This window comes from Parus major, chromosome 5 (assembly GCF_001522545.3).
Source record: "Parus major isolate Abel chromosome 5, Parus_major1.1, whole genome shotgun sequence".
Classification (NCBI taxonomy): domain Eukaryota; kingdom Metazoa; phylum Chordata; class Aves; order Passeriformes; family Paridae; genus Parus; species Parus major.
In genome coordinates, this window is record NC_031774.1 from 50388145 (window position 1) to 50407088 (window position 18944).

General features: G+C 36.0%; 1 protein-coding gene across 3 annotated transcripts in view; it reads left to right on the forward strand.

Annotated features, from left to right (window-relative positions):
• WDR25 (WD repeat domain 25) overlaps window positions 1-18944 on the forward strand; it is a 59813-nt gene that overhangs the window by 35501 nt on the left and 5368 nt on the right. For all 3 annotated transcript variants that reach the window (XM_015630016.3, XM_015630014.2, XM_015630015.2), the window contains one exon: window positions 7558-7688. In XM_015630016.3, coding sequence (XP_015485502.1) covers window positions 7558-7688 — 131 coding nt within the window. The remainder of the gene's footprint in view (window positions 1-7557; window positions 7689-18944) is intronic.

An 18944-nucleotide genomic window follows, 5' to 3' on the forward strand; every position in this document is an offset into this window, starting at 1 on the left:
ATTATAGGGATTCATTTACACTTCACTAGGAAATGACAATAATAACAAAATATATTTACTAAATTTCAAAGCAGATATGTTTATAAATGGTTCTTTCCTTACTGACTTGTGAGTTATATAGTGTTTCTAGCTACTTAAATAAATTGTATGTGTAAAATGAATGCTTATATATACTTGGAAATATCATATATTCATTACTGCTTTATTTAGAGAACACAGAATTCCTTGTAGTTCCTCTGAACTGCAGTTGTGATTGGACCTGACTTTCACACCTCATTTGGAAAAGCATAATATGAGTGATCAGATGCAAGCCAGTTTCTGAGTTCTTTCCCTGTTGTAAAGTTACTCTTCTTGTTTTACATTTTAGTCAGTTCTGTTCAAAGAGACAGGGCAAGCAGTTTGCCTCTGGAATCCAAATCAATTTGATATAAAAAGCCTCATTTCCATTTGAAAAACACTAAGGCATCTATAAGATTTTGATTTACATTAGTTCACTGAATCATTCATTCCTTCTCACTCTTCATCAGTGCTGAGATGATTTCTTCTTTGATTAACTTCACATAGATGTTAGAACTGTTCCTTCATGGAGGACTTTCATATACTTTTTTGGACTTCAGTCCTAATTGCTTTCCATTGCTAGAGTGAACTAACTACCAGTGTGTTTAAATGTAGTGAATGCATGCCAGTGGTGTTTTATAAATAACAGTGCTCTCTTTCAGGCTCTATGCTCTTGTGTATTTTCTTCTTTTCCAGTTGTTTCCTAAAATCTAATCTTGTCTTTGTTTTCAGTATGGGTTTTATATATTACATTTGTGTTATAAAAATTGCTACATATCCTTCACTAAAAGAAACCTAATGGTCTATGTAGAATGACTTAAAAAGTTTAAAAAAGGTTGCAAATACAGCTTAGTACATGCAGGTATTGAGCTGCTGAGTTTTGGGGTTTTTTTTGTAATTCTGTTTTGGTTTTCTGTTGGGAACATAGTTTCTGCCCTATTAAATCAAAATTGCAGTCTGGCTAATTGTTCTGGGTCTGATGAAGGCTAGTTGTGGTATTTCTCAAAGGACTGTGTCAGCAATTTTTTAACAAACAGCACTAGAATAAATCCTGCAGGAAATTTTCTTTCTAAGATTGGGCTTTAGTTTGGGTATCCCAGATGTATATATTGCATCTTCTGGAGTGTTTTTTCTTTTTTTAATATTTATGATCTGAACAACATCAGAATAGAAGCAAACACTGGAATCTCATTAATCATGAAACACAGTTCTTGATGTTGGCAGAGAAATCCTGATACAAGGCTAGACACATCCATGAACTCTTATTCTACAGTTTTGCACCATCAAACCTCTTGCCCTTGCATGTGTATTTAATGAAAGTTCTTATATACAAGAAGATCTGAGATACTGCAAGCATTAAAAATGAGCTGATAGGAATCTCTGGAAGTTCAACAAGGACATACATCTGGAATCTGGAATCTGGAGTAATCCTGTGCAACAGACCAGGCTGATGCTAAACTGGTTAGAAAGAAACTTTGCAGAAAAATCCCTGGAGGTCCTGGTGCTGAATATGATTCAGCAGTGTTCTCTTACAGCAAAGAAGGTCAATGCCATTCCAGGCCACATTAGGAAGCATTTACCTCGTATGTAGAGAAAATGATACCAGGCTCTTCTCAGAGATGCATGGTGAAAGGATAAGAGGCAAAAGAACAATAAAGGAATGCAAAAACTTGTCAGCTCAACTCAGGGGTCATAAAATACTAAACCAGGCTGTTCAGAGAAGCTGTGGAGTCCATACTTGGAGATTCCCAGAGCATCAGGAGACACACCCTTACGTAATCTGCAGCTGTACCTAATTTGATTAGGGATTCATACAAGATCCCTGGAGGTCCAACCTACACAAAACTGTGATGACGTACAGGACAAGAGAAAAATTCAAGTTAATGATGTGCAAGGAGTTCTCTTATTGTGGTTTGGATAAGAGATAATAGCTGTTGCTATGCAAGTCTTTTTTAAATTCAGTTTTTGTAGATCGTCATTTATTATCTTCAAGGGCCATGCAGTGCCTTAACACCAGGATGCAAAGCTAAGACTCTCCACAAATACAGTTTTCTTAAAAACTGTTGTACCTATTCAGTATGGGTCAGACCCAAAATATGCATAATTTTTTCAAGAACTCAAGGTTATTCATGAGTCATTCACATGAGTGGGTCTGTGGTTGGTTGCAGTTTGCATCAGGGAAAGTGAGTACTTCACTATTGAAATTCATTAATATTGGTAGATCCAAAACCTGCAGATTTACTGCCTGTTACTGGTTATTTTTTATTTTGTCCTATTTTATATACATTATTTCTTTATAAAAATAAAGCCTTTTGAATAGTTTCACAAATGTGATGATAATAATAATGTAGCAGTCTGAAACTCCTTGGTTTTGTTTTTCTCTAATAACACACAGTCATTTTCTATTACTGATAGTTCAGACACTTCATTATTTACAGAGTATTAAATAGTGCTTTATTCAGAGAGCACTGAAAAAAATGCTTTTAAAACAGTTCTAGGTCAAAGACATTTGACATTTAACTTGGTATGTCCAGATGCAATGGAGATGCTCTGCCAACTTTGGAAGGGTAATTGTATTTTTAGAATTTATTTATAACTGTTTTATTTTTGGAATGCATGTTTTATTCATCAGTAGATTTTTCATTAGTCACAAATGAATTGGTATTATAGCATAGGCAGAACATTGGCTGGGTTTTTTACTATTTGCATATTGTAGATACTTTTCATTTCTTTAATATTATGACAGAGGGAATGTTCCAAGAAATTTTGGCACATTTCCTAAGTTGCCAAATGCTGCAGTTGTATTTTAGTTCATGGACTGAGCTTGCTTTCAAATATAATTTCCTGAGAGTTATAATGAGAGGGAGAGTTTCTTAATGGAACATTTTGTACCTACCAAGAGAATGGTTCAGATTTTTTTTTCTATGTATTTTTTCTATTCTAATTTGACAGTCCTATAGATATAACATTACTATTTTTAATAGACTCGTATTTGTTCACATAGGAGTTTTAGCTATCTTACCTAAACATCACCTCAGGAGAGCTGTGGCATTCCTCTATTCCTTTTTTTCTCTACCAGTACTGCTTCGAGAGTAAATTTTAATATGCAGAAAGCTTTAGTATGACACTTCAGAAAAAAGCCCAGTTGACTGATATTGTTTTGGTTAGCATATTTTTTATTTTTTATTTTTTTATGATATGATTAGGTCACTCTCCAGCTAGGAGGCAACAGCATTTTACTTTTCATGCTCACTGGTTTAAAGTCTTGCTAAAAGGAGAGAGAAAAGAATTTATTTTGGGGATGTTTCAAAGATTAAAAGAGAAAATGATTTAATATTTCAAACATCTTCACCTGCTGTGAACATGTGAATGTGTAGGGACACAAATTAGGAAAAATTAGGAAAAACATGTAGTCAATATAACTTTGGTTCTTGAAAAAATAACAAGGCTATTTGTAAGCACCCCAAGAATGGAGGAGTAACAGCATTGATTTGTTAAGAACAAATGATGTCTAATCAATCTAATGTTTTTTATCACTATTGTGCATGAGAGGGACTGTGACTAATGGAATATTTTTGTATATATTGTCTTATGTCTTTTTCTAAACACAGAGGGAAATCCATTTTGCTAATCAAGATTGCTCTTGTGTCCTTGTGAGCCTCAGGCTTCACTTTTCTTTACAGATTAGACTAAGGAAATAAATGCTTTTGGGTTCTGCAGGTAGGTTTATGAACCTGAGGACCACTAAGCACAGTTACAGATGAATCCTTGTGCTGAGTAACTGTGCTGATGTTCTGTGAAAAATTCAGAATGTTAAATAGCCTTTAAATCATCTGATTTCATAGCTGGGCAATTTCACAGTAGGCTCCTGCAAAAAGGAGCAGAAACATATATTCAAGATATTTTTAAAGACTTTTCTTTTTCCATATTGTGTATGTTGCTATTATGTTACTGGCAAGCCCTCAATGCTTGGAGAATTGACTTAAAACCTTTAAAGAACATAAAACACACTGCAAAAGATATAGTGGATATTGTTACTGAAATTGTGAAAATTAAGGAGTTAGAGAAACATTTGATTTCTGCTTTGGAATAACAACCCCTTATAAAGGAGAATGATATGTGGTATGGATTTTCAAAAAGATATTTTCAAAAGACCTAATTTTCTTGTCTGAGTTGGTCATGCTTCCTTTAGGAACTAAAATGTGATAAATATATACACAATAAAGGTATATACAAGCTTGCTGAGTTATACCTGTTATGGATAAGGGGGTATTCTCCTCAAAGGCCATCTTTTGCAATATATAAAATAAGGCTCCCCAAAGGTGAGTACTTCAATTTAATAAACTGAGTAATTGTAGAGTAAAATATGTGTAACTGAAAAAAAAAAAAAAAGATTTCCAGAAAGGTGGAGGAGGATCTATAGCAAACACTGAACCTGGATTTCCCAAGCTATGGGGTAGGTTCCATCATAGCAGGATTACAGCCTCATAGTAGCATAACACTAAGTTAAGCAAAGTTTGTACAGAAAAAGGCTGAGTTGAGTTCGTTGTCTCAAATGACTGAATTTCATGAGCTAATGTTCCCCATGTCATCTTTTGCATTGACCTGTTCCATCTCTCAGATGAATATTTTTCCTAAATTTCTGAGTGAATCATGAATTTTAAATTTTAGTTCTGACAATAAGAGTGGTTCCTTTCTCTAACACCTTTTATCTGCTGCTGTTCAGCCTGTTTATTTCCAGTCTTGCTCATTTTCTGTGACATGGCAGTAGAATGGAATTCATGTACACATGTAGTAACACCAAACTCTTCAGAACACTGTTTACTCAATTTCCAAAAAGAGATGTTTGAATTTCACTTTGGGGAGACAATGAGAGAGGGAGGTTGTCTTTCAAAATGTTAATTGGAGAGCCTGAGCTTTTAGGATTAGTTTATTGTGATTGTTTCTGACTTAAGTAAAAAAAAGGTTAATATCTGCATCAAATTGTAAGGTAGCTGCTTAAAATAGGAAAAAGAATGAGGTTAAGGAGTATAGAGGTGAATAAGATGCTTAGGTTGTTGGCATTAATTTTATTTGTTATTACACTAACAGTAATGTAAAATTCACAACACTGAGATTATGGTTTAATTATGTTAGTGACTGTCACTGAGAGCTTTTGGATAAATTGCAGTCTCTAGAAGACAAGAAAAGGGCAAATTCAGTGCCCACTTTCTTTCAAACAGGGGGAGACAAAGTAGGGAATCAGAGCATTTTAGTTTCAGAAGAAAATACCAGGCAAATTATTAAATTACTTGGAAGCAGTTGGGAATGAGATTGAAAAATTGACTAATTAACAACAAATTATGTTAAATCAGTCTTTCTGTGGAAAGGGTAACAGATCTTGTAGTTAGTAGATTAAATGCATCTTGAACTAAATGCACCTCTTTTTTGCCTGTGTTTTACCTGACCTTCTCGTGTCTTAGGCTAAAGAACACAAGTATTTATTATAGAAAAAGCAGTTTTGAGAAGTCTTGTGGAGGTAAACACAGCAAATCCAGTGTTTGCCAAAAGTTTAAATGAGGAGTTCCACTGAATCAGTTATGGATATGTCTAATGCCACTTGAACATCACACTTTGTGGAGAGCAGTGATCACTTGATGTGTCCTTTATAGATCTGTGTGACAAGATTAGTGCAGGTAGGCTACACTTTTGCTAATTTCTGGCTGCAGTCCCACTGAAAACTTGTTGATTATACTCCCAGAGTTTTTATTAAGCTGGGAATTAGGAAGAAACAAATTCCTTTGGGAGCAAAGTGCTATTAAACTGAGTAGTGAGCCTCCTTAGGATAACTCAGTATTTTCTCAAGTGCTGTGGGTAAGATTAAGATGCCCTTGTATGTGGCTTTTGTAAAGCCCCCCCAGATGATGTCTGGTAGATGAGAGCAATATCTTGTTGCTCCTATAACTGATGATTTTAATACTTTCTTCCTTCCCTGTGGAGTCTTTTTTTTTTCCCCTGTAGCTGTTGGGGTTCTGAAAGCTCCCATGGCAAGAGATGGTCACAGATATGACTTGTGGAGAAAATCTCTGCTGCCCTTATGACTTTTTTGTCCTTCTGGGGAAGGAACACATGGACAAAATTAAGTGTTTCACTTATTTGTGACAGAGAGGCCCTTTAGATCTTTAGACCTAGCAATTGGTGGTACGTCATTTGAAAAAAGGACAAAAATCCCCTACAAACACCAGAGTTCACACAGAACACCACTCACCCCTCTCTGTAATCTTCTTCCCTGTCTTTTCCCTTGATGAGCATGTATGATGAAATAAATCCTTTCTCTTCTTTAAACTGAATTAATAGGTAATTTTACAAGTATTAACCTATTGACTGTGTCAGTTGAGTTCAGCAGATGAGGAAAATTGAACTGATGATGAAATCAAACAAATAGGCCCCAGTGAATGAAATAAGCATAAATAAGTGTGTGATTTTCAGTATTGTACACCTAACTGCAAGAGTTTAAATCTATCAGTAATGTTTTTAGCTGAAAGTATTTTCAGTTGTTAAAAAAGCCCGTTTTAAGATAACCTTCATTTGCATAAATTGCAAATTAAAAAGTATTTTAAGAAGCTTTTATCATAGTATTTTAAAGGATTTTTTTTTGTTACTTCTGCAATACCTCCTTCACTGTTGCTTACAGCAGTAACTTTATTTAATGTAGAACTTTATATGGGATATGTAGAATATAAATCACAGTTGTTATTGTGAAAGTGAGCAGATATATTTATCTTGGTCTATACTGCTGTTCCAAAAATTTTATTTCAGTGAATATACAGTGATATGAATTTGTTAGGATGAAAGGAAGCAGTGAACTGTGGAAAAGTCCTATAAATTAACCTAGCTGAGTTCTGTTGTGTTCAAAAGTGCAGGCAGTCCAATTAATACTAACCACAGGATCCTGTGGAGATTAGTGTACACAATTAAATGTTGGCAACAATGTATCCATGGGAGCAGCTATTGCTTTCATATGGTGGTTTGCAAATTATTTCCTACTTTCAAGATGAAGTTTCACTCCTACCTTCACAAAAAGTTAAGAAAACAACTCGAGAGTTTATATAGATTGGGACGTGGTGCTGTTGTACACACAATGTTTTGTTCTAGTTATTTTTGTTTCACTGAAATAAAAAAGACTGTGGCTTTTCTATAGATTTGTAGATTTCTTCCTGCATTTTGTCTGAACTGTGACCTTGGTGGAGCTCCTCTCCTTAGTGTGGGAACCACTTGTCTCCTTCCAGTAGGAATCAGTCAGTAGTGCAGACACCCATGAGCAGGAGCAATTTCAAGTGGATAGAAATTAGTGAGTTATCTTTCATTTTCATTGAATTAGACTAGCCCCAGATATTTGAAATGTGTTATTATGAGCATGTTCACTTTTAGCAACCTTGATATTTTTGAAACTAAGTTGAAATGAATAACATATTTCATTTTCTGCTCAAATTTTGATCTCTTCTTGCCATTTTATTTTAGGGAAGCAGATATTTAGCAGCAAAACAGAATTTAGGATCAGTGCACTGAAGTTCCACCCTACAGAGTCAAATGTTTTCATTTGTGGAGGGTTCAGTCCAGAAGTTAAAGCATGGGATTTAAGGACTTCTAAGGTAAAGGAAATCTTTTTACTCTTTCTCTTTCAGAGTGTTTCCCAGGTTGTGTGTGCTGTGTGTTACCAAGGTGCAAGATGTATTTACTGGTCTTTCATTGAAATGTTATTCTGAAGTCTTTTGCATTTGCCACTGTGTTCCTGTTTGTTGATATGAACCTCTGTAATACGTTCTGAGTGCTAGGAGGAGCATTGTACAGGAAAACGTCATTTTTTTTCTTTCTGTAGATATAAGTAACATCTAGTTGAATTAAACAGAGCCAATAGCTCACTTAAGGGTTGTGAAAAGCAAGGAAGCAGTACAGCTAATTTGCTCTTCAAGCTCTTACATGTGGGTCAGGATGTATGTGTGCCTGTACCTTTTGTATATAATCCTGGAGCAATTTTAACATTCATGAAGGGCCACAGAGGTGTGAAATGCCTCTGGTTTTACTTTATCATGAAGCACAAAGAACAAAGTGCCCCCAGCTGCCATTCAGAGCTCAGGTAAGACCAGAGCTGTACTCTGCCACTGCAAGTGTAAGGTAAGCAACGTTCTCATGCACAGAACAGCTCAAAGAGAAGCAGGGATTGTAAAGTGAGTAGTTCATTGTTTTCCTTTGAATTTCTCTGTGGGTAGATCCTACTCATCATCGTTTGCCATCTGTTTGCTCTTGAGAATGGCAGAAGGGACCTGAAAAAGATAAGATAGTGTAGCCACACCTTGTCTCTGTGATGTACTCACAATAATAGGTGAGAGATGTAGGGAGATGCATTTCAGGTATGAGGGCTCTAACAGGAGAGCTCTGAAATCATTGTGGGAGTTACTCTGTTGAGGATACAGTATTCTTGTGCAATTAACAATCAAGTTCCTGTGCTGCACTTCTATTTGTCTCTGAAGAAAGAATTTAATTGTGTTGGATCTCTACCACATTAATAAGTTCTTTAAAGAAAAACATTAGTAAATATATATTGAGACTGCCACATCTGAGGCTACTCTGAAAATAAAATTTCTGTGAGTTTCAGAGTTACAGTATTAGTATGAAAACCTCTGTAAGAGTGGATGGGATGTATTGCATCCATCATACTTGTGTGATGGCTAGTTTTCCTTCATAGGGATGTGAAGAGATTCTTAAAGGACAGGTCTGTGAAGGAAGATGGTTCTAGTTTTGAATTGCAAAATATAAGTGCATTTAATAAAAACTACCTCTGTAACTTTTAAAAATGGAAATTATATTTTCTGTTTTAACTGTTCCCCCTGGCAGGAAACTGAAGAAGACTAATAGAAGTCTTTTCTCCTGAAGAGCAGGATCAGTGGTTTGATAGCATGGAAATGACTTGGACAATACAGTTTTTCTTTCTTGAAATTCTCATAACAGTAGAACTTATTTGTAGGGAGGAGGTGCAGTCTGAATATTTCTGTGTCCTTTTTGACATAGAGAACCCATTGTTTATCATGATATGCTGAACTGCCTTTAAAAGGTGCTTCAGGAACTAAATGAGTGTCCTCATTTTAAGGCTTAAAGATTGTTATTGTTATGTCAAATTCGAGGTCTTTGATTGTAGTCCAGGAGAAGATGGCAGATGTAGGCAACAAAACATTCTTTCAGAGATTTTCTGACTTGGTCCAGTAATCTTTTCTGGAAATGATGCTGTAGTTATGCACAAAGTCAAGTGACACTCTGGCTGTGTACAAAGCCAGAGACATTCTTTCACCCCATGTCATTTCTTTGTGGTGATTTTGTGCCTGTGCATGTCTTCGAGTGACTAGCTCTGAGAATCTGTGAAGGTGATTTTTCTAGAGATTTGAAATCAATTGTGATTGATGAGCATGGTCATACCAAAGCTGGCAGTGCCTCCAGCTTGTGTGTGTCTAGAGTGCCCAGTCTTTCCAGATGGATAATGATAACTGATTCTGTTCTACAATAACAAACAGCTGAAGTCACATGTTGCAAAACTGTTTCTGCCTGGAAGGTGCTCATGTTGTGTATGGGTGTGGAGGAATATGTTAGGAATTTATCACAGGTGGTAGGACGCAATCTCAAATATTGATAATGGGGAAGGCACTTCAGTTTCAAGGAAATAGATTCGTTTACAATGGATGTTTACAATCCAAGTGCTTGAATGATTTTTTTTTCAGCAATTCTGATACCAGTGATTTTGATGACAGGATCTGAAGGTTATGCAAAATTGTCAGTGACTCAAGTAGAGCTAAGGGGCTAGAGGACAGATGATAGTGCTTATGCTAGATAAATTAGTTCTGAGTGGTCTCCTGAGTCTGCTACTCTCCTACTGTTGTTATCTCTGTCAATCTGCTGTGTTTTTGTTTTATTTTTGAAGTATTATAGTGTCACCAAGACAGCTTGAAAAATGCTGTTCTTAGACCTTTTTTTACTCCCTGTGAATTGTCAGTTTCAATAGTGCTTTCCCTTGACACCAGAGGTATCAAACAGTATTTTATTCCAAGCAATGATGACAATAAATGTGTTTGTCTCTTAAAGCAGCTCCTTCCTTGTAGGTTTTCAATTCTGATGCTGCCTCAGTTTAACCATAGTTAAACTGTCAATTGATATTTCTGGCAAACCTGATTGTAGTTCAGACCTGCATAAATGTAGGTTCAGAAAGCAGTTCCTTGTGAAGAGGAGCAGGCATGGAGCAGCACGTGACACTTAACCTGGACAGATGCTGCAAAGCACCACCAAATGTTGCCAACCACCTCAGCCTGATGTTCTGCAGAAGGTGCCTCCTACAGAAATAGGTGGACTGGAGTTTGCTGTTTGGCTGTTCCTGAAAACTGCTGGGAGAGAAGAAACATGTCCTTCACCAGTGAACAGTGTAGCTGCAGCAGGGACAAGGCAAACAGAGAGGTGTAGCACAGTTTACATGAGGCAGCAATGAGGAACAGACAAACACTCCTGGGGCAGAGGTTAGTCTCACCTGTGCATCATTAATGCAAAATGTTGTAGTTACATTTCTAACTCTCAGGCGTAGAACAAAGTGTTGGTTAGGCATGAATTACCAGTGTCATCAGTATGTCATGTCTGCCACTTCCTAGTTTGGGGGATTTCACTGGATTCTTCAGGTATTCCTGCTTTCAGTTTATATTGTTATGTTTATTCACATATCTTTTCCATCTTACACAGTAATAGCCATAGTTGAAACTGGATAGTGTCCTAGCCAATATTTTGAAATTTATCCTGTTCTCATAAGTACAATTTTCTCTTAACTGAAATAGATGTCTAAGGCCTCATGACACTTTTGTTTCAATTTTGACACAAGCCTTTCTATCTTCCAAGTTCTTTCATCCTAATTCATTACAAGATTTTCCTGTTTTGCCTGTACTTTCAAATGTGTTAACCTGTCATTCAGCTTGGAATGATGTGTGGGTGAACTACTGATACTTTTTGTTCTTATCATCATACTCTTGATAGCCTTTTCAGGCTTTGCAGCATATTTTGTCAATAGAGAGAACACCCCAAATCAGGCATCTGAATGTTGTTATTCATTGCACATTGAAAACTCAATTTCAGAATTTGCTGGTAATTCAATTTCAGGGGTCATTCTTTAGGATGTACTCCTGTGCTTTAATAAGCTATCTTCTTGCACAACTTAAACTGTGAGGCAAAATTATAATTTTATCAGGAAATAAGGGGATTTTTCATGGAAATTCAGAGCAAAACATTAAGCATAACAGAGAGAGAATGAGAAATTACAAAAATGTTGTCCAATTACATATACATGCAATGGTTTACATGAGCTGCTTTATGGCAGTGTGCCACATTGATGCTTTCTGCTGATGGAAAATGACATAGAATAGCTCATACTGGTATTAAAAAAAATTATTAATTCTGACCAGGACCCTGAATTTTTGAGCATTAATTACTAATATTTATGCGTGATTTGAATGTGGTACAAAAAATTAGATGTGCGAGTGCCAGAGAAAATGTATGAAGTTGGTTTGAGGCAGCCTCTCAGCTACTAAAATACTGAGAAATTTTAGTGGAGTAATAGCATTCCTGCTTTACACAATGCAAACCTTGCTGACATGTATGAATGAATCTTTTCAATTCAGTTTGACACTTCACTCATGGTATAAGGGAAGTGAGTGAGCAGCTGTGTGGTACTTAGTTGCTAGCTGGGTTTAAACCACGACAGAAATGTGCAGTAAGCTATTAATCAGAGAGGCAGATAAAAACAAAAAAAAACCACCCAAAACCAACAACAACAACAACAAAATAAAACACAAGAAAAAACCACAAGAAACCCCCCCCAAAAAACCCCCAAAAAATCCAAAAAAGTGGAGTGTTCAAAGATACTTATTGCTATCCCTGTTCTGTTGAGCAAATAGGAGAAATAGTTTCAAATGTAGCCCTGGGTATTAAGCAAGACAAAGAATGAAAGAACAATAAGGGAGTTTAAATCTTTAAGATGAAGCTAAGCAGTATACTTCAGAGAAATGAATGGATGGGACAGCTTGTTAACTGCTCAGTGAAATGTAAAGTATACAGGCATCTCAAAATTACAGACACAAGTAATCAAAGCCTGGAAAAAAATAAAAGAGGCAGCTGAATAGCCTGTGGAGATTTATTATAGTGGTATTTCTTTCTGTTTGTGTTAAACCCACTTTGTCTCTCTGGTAAAGAGATTATTCTGGAGATTTTATATTACTGTATAAGAGATTGATTAAATTTATGAAAAATTTGGAGAATGTTTATAGAGATTTTATGAAAATACCAGAAAACCTCGAAGTGAGCTGCTCTGTTATAAAAAAAACAAACAACAATCTGCAGTGTCGACCATGGAGGGAATATCATATTGAACAGCCCCTGTGGGATCTGTGGACCTTGGAGCTGAACCTAGATAAATCCTGCAAAACCCTGTAAAAAGAAATGTGCAATAACCCTGAGACCTTAAAGTAGTTATGTATTTTAGAATTACTTCCTTTCTCTGAGCCATGGAAGAATTTCTTAAGATGTTCAGCACAAGCCAGGACAGTCACCCTTCATTTTGGCTGATCTGCATTTGCTTTTCAGACAGGATACAATATATATTCCAACTTATTCTACCTGAAATTTTAGTATTCCTTGAAATACCAAAGAGAACAAAAGGTTGAGACTTGTATCCTTTAACTCAGAAATAAGGACCTTATTGTGTTTGTTAAAGTAAATATGACTGCAGATGCTTTTTTTGCTTTTTAATTTGGGTTTCTAAGCTTACACAGATGTACTATCAGAGAAAGACTACAACTATAGCTGTCTAAAGCTGGTAATACTTTTAAAGGAGCTGAAGTTCATTATATGTTAAATGGTCAAACTGCATTGAAATAATGTTTTTACATGTGTCAGCAAGATAGTGTAGAGCAGGGATGCTGTTAGCTCTTGTGAAGGGACCTACAGCAGTCAAAGCTTACAGCTGAATGTACTAATTTAAAATTTCTAAATGTATTCATTTAATTATTTTTGAGATTTTCATATTTTACTTTTTATTTATGTTCTGCTTTGATGAAACTTAATGTTCTGTAAGCATTCAGGAGCTGGTTCCTTATTGTGTCCATACAGAAATGCAAGGGACTTCAAAAGTGGAGACCACTAACAACATTTTTTTGACTATTAAAAATAGAGGAATAATTTACTCAGCTGTTGGATATAGTCTCTTTTTGATCTCTTGTCTGTTGATGTTCACATGTCCAGTGTCACAAGCTAGTGAGGTTTGTTGGAGCTTTGGCAAGAGCTATTTGTGGTCACTGTCAGAGCTGAGTCCTGATGAAGCACCACACAGTAATCTGGAGAGGGAATAAGTGCAAGGGGACAGGGCTGTGGCTCTGAACCTAAAGCATTATTTGAAGCTCTTAGACCTCCATAAATGCAAATCCACTGATTATGTTAAACAAGGAGGGAAAGAGAGGAAGGCCATCAGGTAGAGGATGACCTGTAGAGACCCTGTAAAATATGACTGGACAGCCACAGAAAAGATTTTGAAGAAAAGTTTAGTTACAGATATAGAAATAAAAGACATTTTAAAAATTATATTATTTAAGGGAAGGTTGATTGTGTTTACTTGATGTCACTTTATGATGTTGGGCCTTGATAGAGCAATAAGAGAAGCTGGGGAAGGAAGGAATTAACCTAGATACTGTATAATGAGAAAACTGGCTAAAAGGGATGTCTCAAGAAAGGAAACTGTCTGGGAAGAATTTAATGAAATGCTTCAGGCATGACACTAAATGGAAACAAAATTTTTTATTTTATTTTTGGAGAATGTTTGTTACAGAGAGTCTTATGCTAGCACAATCAATTAAAAAAAGATTCATAACATTCATAATAGAATGTCATTGGGATTAATAACAAAATTTTGTCATGGAAAGTTTGAAAGAAGTTTAGTATAAAGTTAAGGCAAATTTAAGGAAAACATAGATTTGAAGATTTACACAGAATTTCCCATTTTTAAAACTGAGATGTTATAGAGATATAACTGAGATGTAATATACAACAAATTAACTAGAAAAAAATGGTGGAAGCTCCTATTTCAATCTTTTAAGATAAGTCTTGAAATGAACTGTAAAATTTTTATTAACAACAGAGTTCAAGGCAGAATAACAACAAGTTTTTTTCCCTCACCCCATCTTTGTTTATTACCCTGAACATTACTTAGCTACAAAATTACAACTGTCATCTACTACTTTATGCTTAAAAAAGAACAAAATTAAAGATATGCTTTTTATGTTGGTGAGCTATTTCTCCATACTTGAGTTTATAAAGAAATAAGCCCAAGCTGTTAAAGCACAGTTAAAAAAATTAATAGGTGCAAATGCACCGCATTTGTTTCCTTGGAAACATTCTATTGCAGTTTCTTTCAGATGAGATGCAGTCATTTTAAGTAGCATGTATTTAGGAGACCCTAATGAATTTGTCTCTGGATAGCATATAAATATGAAGAAAGGCTGTAGAAACTGGTGGAGCTGCTTGCACTTCTGGTTTCTATAGAAACAGCCAATACATTGTCATGTACTGGTGGTATTAGGAAGAACAAGGTAGTTAAAATAAAATGATTTATGCAGTGCTTTAAAAAACTCAAGTTATTCTTCTCAGAGAAATCTTTCCTGAATCCATGGACAAAAGTTCAGAGAAACATGGTGGGGGTATATTTGCACTTGCACAATGACATTTGATTTGAAATGTTAGCATTCAGGGGTCCTTTCTGGGTGTGAAGGCATGTGTTGTGTGTCTGTGGCAGGAAGCTGAGCAGTCTGCTGTGTTTATTTGGGAGCCTCATATGGTGGCCTTGCAGATGAAAATCTGTCTGTGGACAATCACTCCAGTGCTCCCAGAGGGACTGAAATGATCCAGGAGCAAAACATTCCTCCTTTTGGAGTGGGAGTGCTCAAGTGAGAAGTTGTTAGGGAATGGCTGTTCCAGTTTCAGCCCATTTCTAGACACGTTTTACAGCCCCAGCAGTGACCAATACACGTTTGAAGAACAAGAATTGAAAAGCACAGCAAATGTCTTTATCACAGTTCCCAGCAGTGGTTACCTAAGCCTCTCTAACTTAGAGTCTGGGGGCTTCCTGCCTCTGTCTTTCTTGGATCACTTTGAGTTTTCACGCTGTGGAATTGGTTGTTCTTGATCTTTTTACATCTGCAACTTCCTTGAGCAAGGAATTCAGTTTAAATATGTAGTGTTTGAAGAAGCATCTCGTTCTGTTCATTTTGAAGCTGCCTTCTGCTCATTTGTAGTCTGAAGTCTTATAATGGAGGAAACCACTCACCTTCTCCATGCTGCTCATATTTTATTTCAAATTCTTTCAGATTCCAGTCAGCCATCTCATTGCTGAAGCAAAAATTCCTTGGTTTTGTAATAAAAACTTTCTGTGAGTTCCTCACAGAAAAGCCATTCTGTATCTTTATGTATCTTTCCTATATGTGGATTTCACTTTATATTCTGTTTGAGATGGGGAGATAATTTTAAATAAAAAAATATTTTTATTTTTCTTATAAATGCTTGACAATTTCCATCACAAGATTCTTGTGCCTTTTCAAGTGATCTAAAATTGACTTTAAAAAAAACCAGAGTACATTGTTCATATCTGAAGTCTTAGAGGTCAATACCAGATAAAGGTTAGTTAACCACTTCATCTTAAAAAGTCTTTTTTTCCTTTTAGTTAGGGAAATAAAATTAAATAGTAAAGAAAAATTGGGATTTTTAACTGCATAGAGAGAAATACAGTAGATTGACACAAATGATTTGCACTACAATAGATAAAAGCCCCTTCTATTTTGTAAAAAAACAAGTTTTTCTTTAAGTTAAAATGTACTTTTTGTTATTGTTAATGGTGTAGTTCTGTTTCACAGAGGAAATTTAATCAGTCACCCATTGAACTAATTACTCAGCATGTCAGTAGGAAGAGGCAGGTCTGTGCCAAATGACACAATCTTAAAAGGTAGGACAAGAAATGAAAGAAAAAATATGCCAGATTTTACAAGTTGGAAGCCATGGATCTGACTGATTAAGGGTTTTTTGATGAGCAGCCATATTGCCTGTAGTCTTATTAGATTTCTTTTGAGAGCTCTTCTCCTGATGGCCCAGGACAATGGCTACAGAAGCACAATTCTTTCTCATCACAAACATAAAATTTGAGGTGCTTTTTGTAAATTGCATTGCAGACAAGTGACCAGCACAGGCTTGGGGCAAACAGCAGCTTCTGCATTGCTTGTCTGGAGGCTTTGAGATTTCTTGACAAACAGAATACCAGTATGTGCATGGTATGTGCTTAATGCAGAGAAGTATTACAGAACACCCATCTGAAATGTATGCCTTGAATTCAGCATCACAGCTTGCTTTTCAAATCACCAGAACCATTAGAATCTGTTTGAAACTGATTTAATTTGCTTAAATTACCTTTCTTTTTGAATTCCTGCAGCCACGAACTCCCACCTTATTGAAGAAGCTTTGTTATTATGTTGGATTGTGTTGACACCAGAAACCATTAGGCCTTCCTTTGAAAGGAATTCTTTTATATCCATAAAATTCTTAGATTGAGGAAGTGAACTGTTGTTTTCCAGTGCTGATGGGTGATAAATCTGCAAGTAGAAAAAGAGCAGAAGCTGATATTAACAAACTAAAACCAGCAGGGTAGGCAAACTGAACTGGTGCTTTCCTCAGAAAAGTTCTTCGGGCATGTCATGAATTAATTGCCTAAGGTTTAATTATGAGTACTTTCCTGAGCAGGGATGTTGCAATTAATTATTTTTGAAAGCTGTCTTTATGGGGCAATTGAAATACTCTGTATATCAAGTTCCCAGCTGTTATTCGAAGTGTTAATTTACTGTTCTTTAAGTCAGTTCCTTCTGTATGGTTTGAAGATAAAACAGCATGGTTTTTCTTAGGTACATATCAAACATATAGAAAAGGAAGGTCTTTTGTGCTGATTTTGATAAACAGTTCTCTGTTGCAAAGCTAAGGTACACAGGTAATTTGGTTAAATATTCTGTTACATAACAGACAAACAAATATTATTTAATGGTTACTGGTGAAAATGTTAGCAAATTGATAGTTGCAGTTTTTGTAAGGGCCCAACAGGTTTTTAGCAATTATTAAAAGTATTTGCATATTACCAACTTCACAGTATCTTCTTTTTCCTTACCAAGAGATGTCTATAGCTCCAAAAACTGTTAAAAGCAAGTCCAAAACCTAAACCCTTTACAATGCTGGACACAATGTATGGATGGATATGTACCCACATTTCACAAGTTTGAGGCTTTTTTAGATGATGAAAATGTAAACAGTATCTCTGTGATTTTCATCTTTAAAATAAGAAAAGATTAAAAATCCCTGCCATGCATATCCATTCGTAAGTTTTTTGTCATTTATTGCTCTATTTTGTTGCTCTTCATTTCCCAGCACTAACTGGCCTTTGTTTCTGGCTCTTTGTCCTTGTTTTTACACTTGTGCTGCTCCATGCTCTTGCTCCTGCTGACACTCTGGCTGGGACTTGTCACTTCTGAGAAGGTGCCTGCTGCTAAATAGCTGCAGGTCAGGGTGATTCTGCCTTTTGTGTCCACTCCCCTCAATTTAACTTCATTCTTCCCCTGCAGTTCCTACAGCTGTCAGGTTTCTGTATGATTTTCCATTTCTCATTACAGGTCATTACAGCTATTATATTCTGTGGAGTTTTTTTTCAGTTTGGGGTTTTATTTTTCGTTTTTGCTCCTACAAAATAGCTTCATTTTCTACTTTACTAATGAACTATAGACTTCCTTTTATAACTCTGTGAAGAAATATGCATGGTGATTTCTCCATAGAGAAAGTGTAGGCTATAAATATGGATATATCCCTTTTGGCTTTACAAAGTTTAATTGCTTTGTATATTATGCAGATTCTGAGGCTGTAAAATCTGATGAGAGCAAGTAACACATTTGTATATTTGTTACCTTAAAAGAGCAGGCAGATTGCTGAGAAATATGCAAGTTTTTGAGTGTGCAGGTTTGCATCTTGTTGCTGTTATTATAGGGTGTGTAGAGTGCTTGCATGGCTAAGGTTCTTCACTGAAAGCAAACATGATGTGTCTAAACTGTGTATTTCACAAAACCTGTGAAAAGCAACTGGAGCAGCTGCCACTGCCATTCTTCTACATGCTGAGATCACAGGAAGCAGAGCTGGAAGGGACCTCAGGACATCCACAAGTAAATCGCCACCCTAAAGCAGGATCAGCTTTATGAACATTTTCCCAACAATCTTAGATTTTTGAGTTTGAGGCAAGAAATCAAGAAGTTCTCATGCTGTGTTTGGTACTTGGAATTATTTTTCTTTTACTGGTGAAAGTGTAAAATGGGTATAATTTTAGATATTTCACTGTGACACCTAAAAATTGTTTGTTTGGTGGTTATTAAAAAAAAAAAAGTATCTGCAAATGGTCTGGGCCCTGAAGTCAGTAGTCACTAGGTATATAAGGGGTATCAGATAGGCACTGAAATGCCTCACAAAGTTGGGAGTCATTTCAGGATAATGCTTTAAGCATTTCTCCACTCCGTTGGTTTTCTAGTGACATTAGAAGAAGGACTAACCTCTGAATACCCATTGGAAGTGCAGGCATCTATGTTTTTAGCTATCTTGGAGAGAGATATTCAGATATTAATAACTAGGAGTCTTCCCATGTCCTAGTTTCAAGGATCACCATATTCAGAGAGATGGTTTGCTTTGATCTGGCCACTTGCCTTGAAGTTTCTCTTCACTGGAGGCAAATCAGAGAAAAAAGAAAGCAAAAGTATTGATTTGCAAAATTC